The sequence below is a fragment of the Stegodyphus dumicola genome, chromosome 5, assembly GCF_044657685.1.
Source record: "Stegodyphus dumicola isolate Sdum_Otavi_A_Nest chromosome 5, ASM4465768v1".
Classification (NCBI taxonomy): Eukaryota; Metazoa; Arthropoda; class Arachnida; order Araneae; family Eresidae; genus Stegodyphus; species Stegodyphus dumicola.
Window position 1 is genome coordinate 189,578,206 of NC_140772.1, and position 18,626 is coordinate 189,596,831.

Below are 18,626 nucleotides of genomic sequence, written 5' to 3' on the forward strand. Positions count from 1 at the left end.
CGGTCAGTGGTGGAATTTTGTTTTTTATTTTTATGTAACACTAAATTCACTGAAGTAGTATTATTCGTCAGTGAATCGCGACACGATATGAAGCTTTAAAAGCTTATAACTTTCTTTCTTTAAACATACTGTTACAACTTTTGAATACATCTAAATAATTTTAATGAAATTATATGTGAAATTGTAGTATCATTTGTATAATGTAACATGAAAATTCAGAAGAGACAAAGCTTTGCCAAAAAAATAAGATTATAGGGGTAAATCTATTTAACATAGAGGCAAATGGCTGTCTTGCTAAACTGGCGAGATGTCGCCAAGACGGTAATAATTTTGACGACTAAATTTTGTCACCAAATATGGTGAGAAGACATTTTGTTTCAGTTCCTGTATAACTGTAACTGGTACTGTAATTGATCCTTATATGCAACTGTAACAGTATCCGGCGATTAGTTGTAACTTTAACCATACATGCCTTTCACTAATTTCGAGAAATAGAAGGAACTAGGGACTTCTCAGCGACCGGGTGAAAACTACTAAACACTGAAAGCATTTGCTCTCAGTGTTTAGTGTTCGGAGTACTGATATATACATAAAGTGAGCTTCGCTCTTTGGATGCGCTTTACATTGTATTGTGTTTATCTTTATTAGTAGTTTGAAGTTATAACTATTGATTGTCCTTTATTATTATGAGAAAAGCTATACAAGCACTTCTGTAGAAATTTCTGCAACTGTGAAGTTGAAAGTATTTGGGAAGATATTTGTAAAGTATTTGGGAAAATAAATTTTACCAGGCTATCATCAGATAGCTTCAATCCAATCCATGAAGCTTTTAATTCATTACGAACCCATAAGCACAGAACAATACATTTTATAATATTAAAAAGTACTATAAATACAAAACAAAACTCCTTAAAGTTTCTTTTCCCGACTTTTCCATAGGGCTCCGGCACTTCTAATTTTAAAAATTGAGGCTTGGATATGAATGAATTAAAAAAATGAATACGTCAATTAAAAAAAAAAACACTGTTTTCTTCTGTAGTACCCGCACGCTCTCCGAAGATAACATCAACACTTTCTGTAACAAGCAGAGCAGGGCATTAAACAGTGGTGTCCGTTCTTCATCTGTTTACATTTCGATCACTTTAGTCCTCTTGTGTGTGTCGCAGGGAAAAGGTCTTTGCAGGCCATTTGACTGAATTTGTCTGTGCTGCACCTAATAGCGAAATATTGAAATTAAGAAAATCAATTCTGTAGGAACAGGAATAAACAAAATGTTCTGATCGCAAAATTTAAATGTAATATTTAATTAGGGTAAAACAGCATTAGTTTGGCAAGAGATACTTACAGAAAAGAAGCATTCAATAAAAAGGATTTTGAAGCCGCTAATCCTTAACAAACAATAGAAATTTATTGTCGAAATTTCTCTTTTTTATTTATTGAGATTTTATTTGAAAGCTTAAATTAACTTAAAGCTGTGATATCTCACGAAGCCATTTTTATATTGCTTTCGCATGCCAGCTGCAAGAAATGAGTTCTCCCTGATGCTTTACCTCTTTTCTACAAATTAGTCATTTCTAAAGCAGAAGTGTTCAGTCGACAATCATTTTAAATTAAATAGAAAGTTCTTCTTGTTATTGATCTAAGGCGTTTCTCAGATGGTAATTCAAACATTAATCCTTAATTAACGTAATATAATGAGAGTCAATCGTACAATACATCTTGGCTACACTAAAACGTTAACTAAATTAAAACGTTAACTAAATTAAAACAGCTATAATGTATTAGAACCATCTATAGGTTAGAGTTCGCAGCAATCTCTTTCATTTTGACTAAGCAGTTGGAAGATTTTGAATATTTCTTTTGTCTTTTGAATTAATTTTGTTGATTTCGCTACTAGGAAGACTATTAGCATGATTCTATGGTTGGTTCTCATAGGTAAACATTATTAGACGTTTCAACAGGCGGTGCTACAAAGCACAATTCAAAGATTATATCGGGTAGACGGACTTGCCTGAGAAGTAGATGTATAACAATTATCCTTTTAAGACTAAATAGCTTTTTATTTCTTTAGGCTAGATTAGGGCGAACAACTATTATCGTGGCTCACCGACTTTCCACCATTAGAAATGCAGATAAAATTGTGTTAATTGCCGATGGAGTGGTTAAAGAAGAGGGAACCCATGAGGAATTAATGGAGAAGAAAGGAAGTTATTATCAGCTAATAGTGGCTCAGGTAATATTTATTTTTCATCTGAAGATCTTTCTATATTTCCATTTGTAAAAAATTGTCACTAAGATACTAGCGAAAGACATGAAAAACATTTCCTCTTTTAACTGAATCGAGAAGTATCAAAATTATAGGCATGCACCAAATTTATCATATTTATGTATTTAATGGATGCATGCACTAATTGTATCATGTATATGAAAGATGTATACATGCAAATTTAATATCCTGCCCAGTGTTAATGAATTCATGATGTTTAAGTGATATACCATAAAGCATTACGTGATCTCCTTGCTGTCAGCTAAAAAGCATAATTTGTTGGAAGAAAACTCTTCCAGGACATATCAAGTAGTAATCTACGATGCTAAAAAGGATTTTATGAATTTCGAAACTGTGTAACTTGTATTCAGGGTATATCAAAGCCAAAGGTACAGGCTTTAATTCTTTAAATGAAAATTTGTTGTCAGCTCCGTACTTCCAAATGGAAAGTGTTTTAAAAATAAGGTAGAGAATAATGAAATTATTATCAATGTTACTGCTGTAAAGGCTTTGTAAAATAAAATTCATGAAATTAAATTTGCAAAATAAAAATTAACATTATTATGGTATTATAGCTAACACATTGAACGTAATACACAAGTATAATCGGAAGAATATTTGCGAGAATCTGAACGGTCTTTAAGGTCATATACATTCTCATATCTTGAATGTATATGACCTTGTGAAGATTTATCTATTTAATTTTTAACTAATAGTTAATTTTAAGTTAAAGTACTTTTCTGTCACTCTCTTTTCATTCACACTTTTCATGCCAGAATATAAATGAGATAGCAAGCGTTTATTCAGGTTGAGGGAGAAAGAAGTGCTATTTAAGCGAAGATTTCACAAGTTGATTTTAGAGCGTGTTTTGCTTACTTGAGACCACGTTATTACCGTCACTTAATGGCGCTTTAATTTTGTGAAGTGCTTCTAGCCATTAAATTTGTCTCGCCTGTTTTTCTGCAAACCACAGCTTTACCTGCGCGTTACTTTACTCTGTGAGACGTTAGTCTAATATTACTACATCTGATTTTAGTTCAACATTACGTATTTAAGTTAAGCCTGAAGTGTTCGCTTGTGTAAACCCAAGTTGGAGCATTTTTACTTCATTGTGTTCAAATAAAAGGGTGTTATACACCCTTCTTCTGACTTTTTTGTTTTTGTAATCATAAGACTTGAAGATAATTCTTCTGTAGTCTTTTTTGAGTGTCGATGGTGTATGCTTACTAAGAATACCAGAATTCATAACTTCATATCTTGAATGTATATGAAACTTCGTAACGAATCAGAATAACTGATTCGTTACAAAATTTATTAATGTTTAATAACCTAACTTTATTATTATTTTATTGTTTAATCATAGTATTCTTCACTTAATATAAAGAAAGCATTTATGAGTAACATAACCGAAATACAAATAGCTTTATAATTTATGTTGCTGTCAGTTTGTGGAAAAAAGAGACATTTCGCAGCCTGAGCTTTTGAGACTAAACTACCCTTTACTCGAGTCGAGCATGAGATTGTCGCACAATCCGCTTTACATTCTCTCCGTTACGCCATAAAAACACATAGAACGAATAACTTAATTTCTTTTATACCCTTCTGTACGGTTAAAGGCGACATGAGAGATGTCCTCTTGTGTGTCTCTCCAATCTTTCAGGCAAAGAATTCTTGAAAATAGACTGTGTCCTTCTAAAAAGTCAAACCGGGACCTTCAAATAACCGGTGTGATGTCTGAATAACACGACTGAATTTGAATCATTTAGGTAAAGAATTCTTGAAGAAAGATTGAGTCGTTTTCTAGAGGGGAACATGGGACCTTAGAATAACCTGTGTGCTATCCATTACACCTCAAAAATAAATTCCGAGAAATATCGTTCACGTATAGAAAAAGTCGGAAATAAAAGTAAAATTTTCTTACTTAATTTCTGTATGCTTCAAAAGATTAAGAAATTATTTTCTTTCTAAGTTTCATCTCTAAGCTCTTTGTTTTTCTTTCTAGGTTTCTTCTCTAACTTAAGTTTTTGATTAGTTTTTTGTTTTATTTTGATTAGACTAAAGAACCCGATGAAGAAGAGGATGATGAGGATCTAGAAGATATTTGTGAAGATTTACCAGTGCTTGAAAGCCAAAGAAATACGAATATTGAAATTTCTTTAGATGAGAGATTGTCTCCAAAAAATGAAAATCAAATGTCTCATAAAAATATGTGTATTGGGCGACAAATTTCAGCTGTAAGTTATTATGACAGACAGTCATCGGAAGAGAGTGGATTTGAGCGTCAGATATCGTCGGCGAGCAATAAACAAGAGATACCCATTGTGGTAGGTAACTAGTATTTATATACATTGATAATATTTCTCTCTACAGGTTCCTGTACTTTCATCAAACATTGTCTAAGAATTAAGTTTCTTGCTTAATTTATCATTTTCTTAGGAAAATACTGGATCCAGTAGAGGATCATTCCCGTGAAATAAAAATAAACAAGAATAAGAGAGATACAAAAGGCATTTTATTGCTCAAACAGAAAGAGAAAAACCTGCTATTTCGTTCCATCAATGTAGGCCCACCAGCGGCCGAGCGGTAAAGTGGCTGAACACTGGTAGTTCGGTCCGAGATTCGAATTCCGCAAACGGACTGGCTGCATGGGTGTTTTCGTGGTTTTCCCCATGTGTAACGTGTATACGAGCCAGTTTTCCTTAGAAAGTCCTCCACGAAAGGCATCCCTCCCGTTTGGCAGATAGCCCTAGTGGGCTTTGCCATAATTAAATACACCACACCGTTCCATCAATGTAGAACTGTCCTAGAAAAGTTCTGGGACACACTGTAAGACAAGGTACCTAAAACCTTGGTCCTTAATCAAAAAGTGTAATTCGCAGATACAATCGCTGTTACAGTACCTGGGTGGTTAATATTTCGGATCAAATAAAAACGAACATTTTTGGTCCTAAAATTTTCATCAGGCATTCAACGAAATTACTGATATTGCAACTGTTGCATAAGAAATCCTACTACAGACTGCTGCAGTTATTTGATTATATAGTTATTATGGCATAAAATCCTAATAATGTTATAATACGTCAGACCTAAAATGAGAAAAATTAAATTTACACACACACGAGTTAACAGATATGAAATTAAAATGTAAAATCAAAAAATGCTATTAAATATATCTTTGAAACTTATTAAAAGTGATTATATCTGTAAAAACATTCATCATACTTTTGTTAATTACAATTTTTATTCATAATATTTTTAATCGCAGTTTTTATTTATAATATTTTTGCTAATTGCACTGGTATTTTGCTTTCACAATATCAGTGAGAGCATTAACTATGAAACAAAATCCATTGAGATATGAGTACTATCAGAATGCATAACAGAAAGCTGAAGAAGCATGCTAAAAAGTTATAAATAGAAATCATTACACACATATGTTACACAGCCTAACAACAAATCAAAGCAATGAATGAAAAGAATGATGAATTAATATACAAATGCATATTTTAAAATCACACTAGAAAACTAAATGAAATTATATACAAAAACATCTTTAAAGTACTTGAAAATAATAACATTTATCAATTAAATCTCTAAGATTAAGTTGAAAACGTACGAAATAAGGGCATCAATACGAATTAAAATTTGTGCATTCTAAAAGAGAGTGTTGAAAAGTTAGCTGGATTTCCCTACTGGCCTAAATCAGTACAATCTCTCTTTTCAGCAGGTGCTAATTAGTCAGCCTAGAATGACAGATTCTTAATCTGTACAAAAGTCTTATCCAGTTTCCATTCCTTAAATTATTCAATTTCCAGTCCTCAAGCTGGACTTCAGGCAATTCCAACTTTTTACTAACCAGAGCTTTCCAAACGTGCAAAACGTTTTAGCTATGCTTCTCAGTTTGACGACTTTGTGAATATTTTTGAGAAGTGATTGTCTTGAATTTTTATCTGTGATGTCCACCAACATCATCACATATGAAGACTGATCCGACACGTTCAGTTAGATCCATCCTTACAAACAAAAGTTGAGTCCTTATATTCAAAACGGTAGTCACTGAGAATATGTTGCAAAATAATTTTACTTGCATATCTCTTACGAAAATACCATGACGATTTCAAAGCTTTTGCACAGCTGACATGTAAGTCTTTTAATGCATACTCATCAATTAGCAGAAGAATCTGCGTACCAAATGGAGGCGCGTGTAATAATCGTTTTCCATAAAGTAATGCGTCAAACTTATCGGAGCAGAAAAAGTTAAAACAGATGAAATGGTTGTGGTATTATTCTGAAGAAAAAAATCTGAAAGGTTTCAGATTATGGTCGTTCAAAAAGGGTTTTGTTAAGGCTTTTTACTCTCTCGTTGAACTCGCACTCTACTCTGCTGTTGCACTCATTTCTGCTAACCCATTTCCTTTTGTCTTTCTAGCTTTATTATTAAGTATAATTTTCTTCGCACTTACTCCATACAACAGCAACGTTACTAAACTTTTAAAAGCAGCCCAGCACCCTATGTCTAGAATTCCCATGCAGTATTAAGTGTTAGCATACATTTTTACTAATTTTTCAGTCTTTTCTGAATTCATCATATTAATGTTCAGTTTGCTTAGTAACATGGCTTACAATTTTTTTTCTTTTTATTATAAACGTTTAGTGTGTTAGCTTTATTTATTAAAAATCACGTTCTTCGCGCTTAAAATTCTCACTAAAAATATAAAATTCAATTCCACAGCAAAATCACAAAATATTTAAAAATAGCATATCTTTAGAATTTCCGACAGACAGTCTCGCACGCTGGAGATAAAAGTATTTCACTCCGTAAAGTGTTGCCACTGCTTGCTAAATCGTTGAGTATGCTGATTAAAAATTCCTTGTGTTACAAAACATAAAATAACTAATAAACATATATATAACGTTATTCCATGAAAATTTGAATATTTTTAATTAGATAGATAGTGAATTAAACGCCTTTTTATTATTTAAATCAATCCGATTTAAAATTAAGAAACGAATGTTATTAGGAGCTGCATCTATTACAAATAGCTTAGCTAGTTAACGCAACACACAAATTCAATTTGAAAGATAAATAAATATCTTATATTATGCGAATGGCAACAGACTCGAATGAAAAGTGAAACGATGCATATATCCGACGCAAAATTCCGTTTCGTGATAAATAGCTCCTTTTGGATTAATAATAAATCATAGGTAACTGCTTACGTCTTAGCTGGAGCGATGGCTCCAAACATTACCATGCACAGATTTTGCACTAAAGATGTCCTATTTCCTAAAAATGAAGAATCGATCCTAAAAATCCTAAAAATGAAGAATCGAAGAACGCATCTTCTGATTTTTAAATGTTATATTGGCGTTATATTATAATACTGTTATGTTACAATAATGTTATAGTATATTATAATGTTATATTAGTATAATGTTAATAGTCGCATCAAGCGGTTACTCGAGTAACTTTGATATCTCGCTAATACACTTAGACGTTTTGTGGAAAAATAACCATGGAAGTATCTGCTGCACACTGTGCGCACATTCAATAGATCTAAAATAACATCCTCTGATTTTGTTGACGTGTGAAAAATTAACAAAGGAGGAGCAAAGAGCGTGCAATAAATAAAGAATAGAAGACAAACAAAATAATAACAGTGCCTCAAATTAAAAATAACTCTTGAACATAATTAAAAATTATCACTTGGAAACAATGCAGTGAATGTAATTCACATTTATAGAGTTCCGATGCCGATATACACAAAAGAAGCTATTGAAAAAGAAATTTAAGGACTTACTAAAAAGCTAAAAGTTTGCCAAAAAGTTTCAAATGCGGCTCTATATTAGAGATTGCTTTCAGGGTTTTATTTAGCACATATTAAACGTGACCTCGAAAAGACACTCGCGTTAGTTTATTACAAAGAAAAATAATTTGAAAATTGATAGAATTTAGTTCAGGTTTTTTAACTCAATAACAGTTACAGACGAATGGTCTTTCATCCGAAGTTTTCTGTTCCCTTAAATGATGAATGTCTTAACTATAATTCTTTTTTGGTTATTTGTTAAATAGTTAGTGTGCCGCCCCCTTATATCCGGAGTCTATTCATTATTCTAGACACCTTAACGCTCTTGACCGTGAAGTGTAGTTGAACAGTGAGGCAATCGCTTCTTACTGTGAATTAATTTGTCATATAATGTTAAGGCAGTGGCCTTAATTTATAGTAACAATACTTAATTTAGAATATTGAATAACCAGTGACCTATGGATGTACAGTTGTGATGTGATTTTCCTTATCAATATATAGATTTATAGTATATATGTGTTTCTTCATGATATTAAGGCCCCATTTTAGGGTCTGTTGCCACCTTTCCTGTGGCCTTGTCTTGGAAAAATACCTTTCTACAGCGATTTATTTGATTATGTCGTTACATTTGGCTAGTACACTCATGTTTAACACATGTGCGATTTTCCCTCGGAAAATATTAAATAAAAAAGCATCGGCTTGCTAATGAGGTCATAGACTCAGTCCTTTAGGCATTTATATGAGTATTTTAGAAAACGACAAAAACTTGGTTGCAAGTGAAAACATCGGCGGACGAAAGCATCGCGGAAAAAAGAAGGCAAGGGGCAAACGTCATCATATAAAAAAAATTATAGGAGAATAGAAACCAAGGAGAAAACAGCTGTTCTAAAATAGTGAGGTAGAAAATAAATCATTGCAAAACCTCGTGGCTAAAGAAAAGCACTGACTAATAATTACATGATAATAACATCGCAGACATATATTTTTTAGGTATACGAAATGTAAGTGAATATTTGCTTAATAGTTTGTCAATACAAGTTGAAATTATGAACATTTTTATATTTATTTTTCATATTTTTTATTAAATACTAACGTTTTACTAAAAAATCCAAAAAATATCGCCTTTGATAATTAAAGAAAATGATAAAGATTTATTAAGGTTGAAAAATTGAAATTACTTTTACTTTTAGTTTTGGGCAAGGCAGTTACAGAATTTGAGTAACGACTTTTGAAACGGAACAAGAAATTAGGTCTCTTTATGAAATTAAAGAGAAAATTTTAACACACAAAGAAAAAGTATTCTGGAAACAACTTATGTTGAAAAAAATGTTCAACAAAACAGAATTATGTGTTAAAATTTACCTTTCTTTTAAATTCTGGTTCCTTTAAAGTTATAAATGCTTCATTATTTCACAAACAACCATTTCTTATTTCTTATTTTGTAATTCGCATATGCCGTCTTTTCAAGATTTAAATTAATGATCTAAAATTCCGGAAATTTTTGGAAAACGAAAAGTCTAATAATACAAAAAGGTCTGGAAATTTGTCATAATACAAAACGTTTCACAATTTTTGTCATAATACAAAACAGTACAAGTTGCAATTTTTGTCATAATACAAAACAATACAAGTTACAGTAATACTACAGTTACAATTTTTGTCATAATACATAAAGTCTGAAATGAATTTGATTGTCTTGTAGAAGTACGTTGTGTGATCCAGAGTGCTAATATTCCAGGATTGTTGCCAGCGTATGATAAACCTTAAGTAATTGCCGCTGCTGATGGTATATGTTGTGCTCATTTCAAGATGAAAAACAAATTTTTAACCAACCTTCGAAACGAGCCAGTTTCCTTAGAAAACCCTCCACGAAGGCATCCATACGTATCTACGTGTAATGCCTTAGGGCAGAACACGTAGATAATAATAATAATACCAATCTTCCAGCCTTACCATGCTTTTATGTACACTTGTCTTATGGAATAGGAGAACGGATGTACAGAACATTTATTAATGGTTACTCCGTGAACTATTAGAGTATTCAGACGTTTCCTTTTGCATTAATCGTTCCTGTAAATGATTCTTTGATATTGTTTGCCAAATTTTATCAAATGATCTCAATTTCTAAACAAATCTGAATCTTTGTTTTCGAAATGATTATCATACAATTTTAATTTTGCTACCAATCACTTCTAAGCAGTGCGTTCTTTAAACAGGAAAGTATTAGCGAATACGGAAAGTGTAAATGTAAAATTAATGTAACTACTAATAAATTAGAAGAACTTCTTGGATATGTAACTTTTTTACGATCTACTGAAATATCGTTATATGCCATTGAAATGCGCCATAAATCAGAGATATTGTATTAACATTTCATGCAGGGAGATGATGAGAGTGAAGAAGACGAGAAAATCAATCCATCTAAGGTACGCCTTCTTAAAATTTCCGCGCCTGAATGGCCTTATGCTTTGATTGGTGGATTATCGTCTATGATTATGGGTGTTCACTTACCTATTCTTGGAATAATATTTGGTGATATTCTTGGGGTAGGTATTTTGTTTTTCTATTCGTTATCTAGTTTCGAAAATAGTTTTTTATATTGGGTTTTTATTTTTCTTGTTTAGAAGATAGAGATTTCATAAATGATCTTAGTAACTTTAACAAGTAATACGTTTTTTTAAAAAGAGTTAAAAACATAACTAAACACGTTGTTATAGATATAGATTAGAGATCAATAGCAGTTTGTATTCAATCCAGTTTAATTTGCTTAGAGGAGTATATATTTGAGACATAAAATCTATTTGGTTTAATGTATAACTCTCTGAGGAATTATAACCGTAAATTAAAAGTATTAGCAGTGATTTTAAATGAAAAGTCATTCACGATGAAATTATTATTATACGTATTAATTATTAACGAATTTCATTTGTTAATAAGTTGATTGTTTATTGTTATATTCTTCATTTATAATACTCGATACAAAATATTCTGAAATTGCAAACTTTTCAAATGTTATTATTCACAATTCCTCTAAAAGATATTTCATTGCGCTTTTTTCGTACGGGTGTTATATTAATATGCAACATATTTTAGGTATTTTCTCTGCCTCCGGATCAGATTCCTGAAAAAGTGAATTTCTTCTGTCTGCTTTACTTATTAATAGCAGTAACGGCTTTTATCTTCAGCTTCCTAGAGGTAATTATAATAATGCTTAATTTAACTTGGAAATTCATTCCTTATTTTCATTTTTTTATATAATCTTTTGTTATGGATGAACATTTCTTTAATTTTAAAATTTCTTTATTCAAATAAAAATAATAATAATTTTTTTAGACATTTATGCTTTCTGTTGCTGGTGAGCGGTTAACATCGAGATTGAGAAAACTGGTTTTCACCAATATAATCACGCAAGTAAGTTGAATACGTTTTGAGTACGCTGTACATAAACTAAATTAAAAAGTTCATGCTGTAAATAAAAATGAATAAAGATAATTGTATCATTAAATTTATATGGGATTGAATAAAGTGAATCGATCAGTATTGATCAAAAAATTAAAACTGTGTTGTTAATTTAAATTATGTGCCATAATTCTAAGAGGTCAAGGTGAGTGTTCGCTTTTCCGTAATTTAACACAACTAAACTTGAAAATGACTACTAACAAAGATATAACATAAAGAAAACTAATACTGAATGTAAAGAAAACCGCGCTGCTATATAAATGAAACTAACGTAAAATAAAGACAATTGAATGAAGGAAATAGTATTTGCAAAGAGACTAGAATTCTATTTTGGAAGTACTAAATTGTTTATTTACTCGAGGTTTACCATGTACTTGATCCATTTTTTATCTTTTTATAACATTATATTTTTGTATATTAATATTTTAGGTTTCAGTTTCAACTAATTATATTTCACTCAAACTGTATTTGTATTCAATAATATAAATAACGAAAGTACCTTGTTTTTCTTTCATTTCTATATACCAGTTGTGATGTATTTTCTTACTTTTTTGCATGTATCGTTTTAGTATTTTCACACCCGTTACATAAACTATATTTCTTTTATTGCCCTTTACCTTTATTTGTTATTAGTTTCCTTCTTTTCTTTCATATATTTAAGATTAGTTGAAGAATGATATGTTAGCTTTATTTGAAGGCATTTTAGTCTCTGTTAATGTTAGTCTAAATAAGTAACCTATATTCTGTTTCCATTATTGTATGCTGATTAAAATGTCTGCACAGAATTATTAATATTGAAAATTTTACTACAGCGACACCATATAGAAATGTCGTAGTAAAAATTATCATTATATTGCCTTGTAGGGACATTAGGTAGTTTTTGAAAAACTTAAAAAATGAGCAATGCCCTCGCCGGGAATCGAACCACTACACTACGAAGACATGCTAAGAAGGCGGGAGAAATACCTTACATACTCCTCCTTTTAAAGGGCGACTGGGGTTTAGGGGACCCTATCGCCAAATCCTGGTGGTGGAGAATCGTCATCCACTACCTTTTTTAGTTCGGGAGCCACTATAGAGACATTAGGTTATTTCAAAGCAATGAGGAAAAATGAGCAGTGCCTCGCCGGGACTCGAGCCACGAGCCTCTCGAATACGCACCGAGCGTGCTGACCAATACACTACGAGGGCATGCTAAGAAGGCGGGAGAAATATCTTATAGTCTGTTATACATAACGCACAGCGTATTGTATGAACTACATACGCTCATGGTATGCGTGCTTCTAAAATTGGTTCCCAGGTATATTATAAACTGTGTTAAAAACGTGTAGTATAAAATAATAAAATTAACGTATAAAATAGGAACTGAGATAGACTGAGATATCAGAAAACTGATATTCGTTAAAGAGGCCAAACAAGGAAAGCATCGGGAGTTTATTATATGATTTATATGATGCTACACGTGTTGATACAGACATTTAATTATACATTTTACACGTTGCTATATAGATACTAAATACGAATGCAGACACAGATACTAAATACTGCATTAAGATACTAAATACAGACATTAATCAGATACGCAGATACTAAATATTAATGCAGATATTACACAAATACACAGGTACTACATACTAAACACATACTAAATACGAATGCAGACGCAGATACTAAATACGAATGCAGACGCAGATACTAAATAAGAATGCTGATACAAATGCAAATGCAAACATTACACAGATACAACAGATACTAAATACACTACTACATACTACACAGACACTAAATACGAATTCAAACAGAGATTTTAAATATTAATGCAGACATTGCGCAGATACAACAAGTACCAAATGCGCTACTACATCCTACATCCTACATATACTACACAGATACTATATACTGATGTGGGCATTATGCTAAACATTTACATTTTGTTATACCGGTATTAGAAACTAAATCAGGTGCAGGTACTTGATACTACATAAATACTAAATACTTATGCAGGCATTACACAGATATATACATACTGAATACATAAACAGCCTACAATACATCAATGCACTAGGGAACACTAATCAGCGTGATACAGCGAGAAAGATTTTAGTTATTAGTCATAAAATTGACCGCATAGTATAAAGTGAATACTTCTAACTAGCAGGTAAACATAAATAAAAATTGTAATATTCACATCGTTGCATATATACCAAGAGTCGAACATGCATGCCATCGATTCATAGTTTACATACAATTTTTATACTAAGTTTATAAGCTATTTCTCCCGCCTTCTTCGCACGTGTGGTGGTCTGCACGCTGGGTGCGTATTCCAGAGGTCCTTGGTCTGTTTCCCGGCGAAGGCGTTTGTTCATTTTTCATCTCTCTTGCTTTCAAAAAATCCTAATGTCTCTACAGTGGCGCCCGAACTAAAAGGGTGGTGGATGATGGTTCTCCACCACCAGGATTTGGCGATTCGGTCCCCTAATCACCAGTCGCCATTTAATGCGGGGAGTATATAAGGTATTCCTCCCGCTTTCTTAGCATGCCTTCGTGGTGTAGTGGTCAGCACACTCGGTGCGTATTCGAGTCCCGTATTGCTCATTTTTCATCTCTTCTGCTTAAAAAAGAACCTAATGTCTCTACATCGGCGCCCGAACTAAAAAGAATGGTGTATGATGATTATCTACTACCAGGATTTGGCGAAAGGGCCCCCTAATCCCCAGTCGCCCTTTAAAAGGGAGCGTATATAAGTTAATTCTCCCGACTTCTCAGCTCCGTCGGGGCGTAATGGTCAGCACACTCGGTGCGTATTCGAGAGGTCATTGGTTCGAGTCATTGCCGGCGAGGGCATTGCACGTTCTTCTTGTCTCCTGCTTCGAAATAACCTAATGTCTCTACAACTTAAACGCCCAGTTGTGAAAAAGTTTTAGGTCTGTTGCAAGTAATCCGATGTCAAGGAAGTTTTTTTACGTAAAATGGCATTCTACATTAACATTTTAGTGGCATTCCAAACCCTGATATTTCTTTATATTCATTAACGTAATAAATTTTTAATATATCTGAAATTATGCCCATCGGAAGTTATTTTTAAATATTTAGAATTCTTTTATTATAAATACATTTGTGTACACATAACCGAGAAAGATTATAGCATCATGTGATATAAAATAATTTCCTCTGATTTTATGTATGTGTGTTATTACAGGATATAGCTTTTTTTGACCATCCGAAGAACAGTGTTGGTGCTCTATGCTCAAGATTAACAAGGGATGCATCAAATGTTCAAGGGGTACGATTTAAACTTTTCTCTTAGAACAAGTGCATAAAATTCTTTACGTACTTCATTAATCTCAAATGTGAAATGTGTTTGAAGGATGAGTTCTTATTTAGATGAAAACATACATATTGTTCCGTTTTTTTTCCGACACCAGCTGTTACGTTATTTCTTCGTTCACGTTCGTACGGGGTCCGTGTGGATTTGGAGTGAATAACCACACTTCGAATACTTCGAAGTATCGAAACACACTTTATTTAGCCAATATTAATCAGGACAGCTCCAAAATCACGTTACAGTCGTCGAAGAACTACTCTAAATACGCTGACACAATCAACGACATAGCCTTCACACTGTCAGGCAATAACGGTAGAGACAGCTTCACTGCAAAGCACCAGAATACAGCTCCCGACTCTGCTCGGCCGTTCTCGGAACTTCACGTACTCTCGAGACTCTCCACGCCACAACTCGCGATGCACTCGACGACACACAAAGCACAGCTCCCGACTCTTCGGTTCAGTCGTTTCGGGAGCTCAACGCACTCTCTCAACGATGTACTAACCGCGATACGCTAAGAGACTCTTTCGATGCACTCGGCGACCCACTCGGCACTCGCTGCTCGGCTGTCAACTCGATCGAACTCCGCACGGACCGGATGAGATATACTATCTCACACTCTAGAATGAGGCACAACTAACTGACTGCGGACCATCACGGTTTATATAGCTTTCGGCTTGTGTTCGAGAACATTCTGGGCTAAACCGGTAAGAATTCGTTCCAGAAGTTCTCCATCCGTCCATGGCATATCGCCAATTTTGTCGCCAAATGGGCGATTTATCACCAAATGTAGCAACTCTGCCTTTCTTTGCCATTTTATGGCAACCCTAAACCTGCTTTGCGGGGAAGCTATCCCACCGCGCCTGGACATTTCGTACCAATATTGTGGAGCAAGTTTGTGGGTGCGCGTCGTTCAGTATTCACTTTAGAAAAATTATTCTATATTATTCAGTTGAATTCTTGTTTGCATGGAATGCGTACACAGTATTTGTTTTAAAATTGTCCTTTAAACTCTTAAACATGTATTCCTTATTCCTTTATTTCCATTTATAAATAGTGCTAACATAACAATTAGAGAAGTAAGTTCTTAAAATCTGTAATATAAGAATAACAAAATTTTGAAATAATAAAATTTATTTATATGATCTTTTATAGCAGTAAAGGCTAAAATATGTTCAGATGAACTGCGGATTTAAAACTGATAAAATTCAATAAAAATAGTTTAAAAGTTTGCAAGGTAAAATTGAATAATTTGAAAACGAAAATAGAATTCCCTGTTTCATGAATCCCAAAATTGCCAGTATGAGTTTAAGTGAAAAATAATTCGCTGAAAAATGAATTCCAAAATGATCTCAATTTCATTTCAAGAGAAGTATTAATTCCCTTCAGTTGAGCGAAAGTAAAAACTTGTAGTGTTTAGTTCAATGAATGGAATACGGTCAACGAATAGAATAAGATATAGAGTTTAAATAATAATTTTTGAATTGTAATGCATTGCGAAAACTCTTTTTTAAAAAAGTAAAAAAAAATTAAATTGTGAAGAATATATTGTATATAAACTAAAATGTATAGTAATTGCTGCGTTAAGTATACTGCGAGTAAAGTTGTGAGCAAGCTTAGAACAGAACTTATACAGGAATTTAGAAAAAATGTTACAAATTTTAGCTAACGTAGAAGAGTACAAAGGCAGAAAACGAAAAACATTCTCAAATGTTATAGAATATAGAACTCACTTAAGTGGGCTTTCTTGAGACGTGGAAGCTGAAATGGGCCCATTTTGTTGATAAAAGAGTTAGAAAACTATTACACAGTTTATTATAAATTATAACTAATGTTAGAATTTGGCAAGAATGCTTAATTTAGTTGTGTTAAGAACATCCAAATTATACCTCCAAAAATGGGTTAAGTATAGCTTATCACGAAAACAGCAATTTTGTGGTGAAAATAATTTTTAGATTGATAACTGTATCTTAGCAAGTTTTTTTTATGAAGGTTGTGTGGAATTTTGTTATCTTTTAGTATTTTAATTAATAAACTAACTCTTTTGCAAAATCATTGCTGTTATTGCAAATTTTTTTTATTCTTTTGAGTTTAATAATTTTTAAATATTTTTTTATAAAATAGAGTAATATTGTTGATATTGTAAATTTGTAAGTTCAGATAATCTCCTTCGGTTTCTTTTGTTAGTTTTATAAAAGCATTTAGAATACATAACTTATTTTTCAGCTTCATTGTAGTTATTAATGGCAATGATGCCATCAATGTACCTCTAAATAAATTTAAACATATTGATTAAGTTATGGAAATGAGTAAAAACTAATGTAATTATAAAATTTATTAGAAGTGTTTTTCCCATGAAAATTAGTTTAAACTACGGAAATTAAAAAAACTTTTAATCAGTATATTTATACATAAATATATTTACCCACTCACCCCACTTAGACGTCCTTACCAGACCTTTATTTGCGCAATCGTTGGTCGAAATCATATACTTCCAATTACAAAAGTGTTTCAAATTACAAAAATATTCACTTTTTGCCAATGTCGTATAAAAAAATTAATTTTCGAAAAACAACGAAATATAACTTTCAATACGATCCACCGATTCCTGTACTTGTACTTGGGAAACTTTTATACTCGGTTATGAAAAAATAGGATTATAAGAAGTTTGACTCTCATATGATAAAAACTGACCGGGATATTTAATTTCATTATTTGCAATTTTTAATGTCATTATCAACCTGCCTTGGAGGCTATGTTAAATTAGAAGTTAAGTTAGAATAATTCGAGGAAATAAGTTTAAATGAAGTTCAGCAAAAAAAATTTATAATTTAATAGGCCATACAAGGAAGTCATATGCTATTCGCATCAGATAGTTTAGTTTCTGGTTTATGCAAATTTTATTGGTGCAGATCGTTCTCTTCAAAATGCTTTAGGAAAAATATAAGCTGTAGTGAAGTTTCATTAAAGATGCATTTATTTTTAACTTTTTAGGTACAGAGAAAGTTTAACTAATTTCATCCAGATTAGAGAACAGCTAACCATTTTTACCCACTTCTATTTAAAGCAACTGTGAGAAAAACCATCTAGGCCCAACTTTGTATTAGGTGAGAGACACAGGTTCGTCAAAATTATTCCTCAGCGAAACATCTTGCCGATCTACAATCCGATTTCGGGAAGGCAATGTCTCAACAAGCCACACAGGGTTTGAAGATGAGAGAACTGATGTCTTCTAATTACTGGCTCTTCATATTGCCTGCCCAGATAAATGGCAATTACAAATCTGGTTCGTGTATAGTATTTATGCAAGAATCGAGACTGTCAGAGTACAGATCTCAAGCAGTGAATAAGCAACGCGGAAGGGGTAGAGAGAGTCGAGGGAATGGAAAATGAGGAACTGGCAGGCCTCTTCCTCTGCCGTTAACCCTTTGCGGCACAGTGTGTCCGGTCTGGACACAACTAAAAATTTTCTTCTGTACGCACAGAAAAATTGAATGGAAAAGGATTTATAGGTTACTATAGGTTAACTCTGAACCTTCTTTTTTATAGTAGATGGCAGCTCAACACAAACCAGTCCATATATTTTAGCCATGTTTAGTTTTTTAAGACCCTCATTTTTCAGAGAAATCTTACAGATTTTTTTAGGGTACAAAAGGAATTGTTTGAAAAGAAATTTCTCTGTTATTTTTGGCTGTATGCTAATCTCCTTATTCTATATTAGTTTTAAACTTTTACCTTGAAATCTTGCCTAAAATCAAACGGCGAACCC

At 32.6% G+C, this 18,626-nt stretch overlaps 1 protein-coding gene and 1 long non-coding RNA gene across 7 annotated transcripts in view; one reads left to right on the forward strand and one right to left on the reverse strand.

The window, feature by feature from the left end:
- The window catches only part of LOC118200600 (ATP-dependent translocase ABCB1-like), a 137,473-nt gene that overhangs the window by 77,926 nt on the left and 40,921 nt on the right, over positions 1 to 18,626 (forward strand). For 3 of the 4 annotated variants that reach the window (XM_085817492.1, XM_085817489.1, XM_085817491.1), the window contains 6 exons: positions 2,072 to 2,233; positions 4,321 to 4,590; positions 10,455 to 10,619; positions 11,167 to 11,268; positions 11,407 to 11,484; positions 14,732 to 14,815. In XM_085817492.1, coding sequence (XP_085673618.1) covers positions 2,072 to 2,233; positions 4,321 to 4,590; positions 10,455 to 10,619; positions 11,167 to 11,268; positions 11,407 to 11,484; positions 14,732 to 14,815 — 861 coding nt within the window. The remainder of the gene's footprint in view (positions 1 to 2,071; positions 2,234 to 4,320; positions 4,591 to 10,454; positions 10,620 to 11,166; positions 11,269 to 11,406; positions 11,485 to 14,731; positions 14,816 to 18,626) is intronic. The other variant, XM_085817490.1, reaches the window with a different exon arrangement.
- Positions 813 to 18,626, reverse strand: part of LOC146997368 (uncharacterized) — a 369,770-nt gene continuing 351,956 nt past the window's right edge. For all 3 annotated transcript variants that reach the window (XR_015041376.1, XR_015041375.1, XR_015041374.1), the window contains exon 3: positions 813 to 1,213. This is a non-coding gene — a long non-coding RNA (uncharacterized LOC146997368). The remainder of the gene's footprint in view (positions 1,214 to 18,626) is intronic.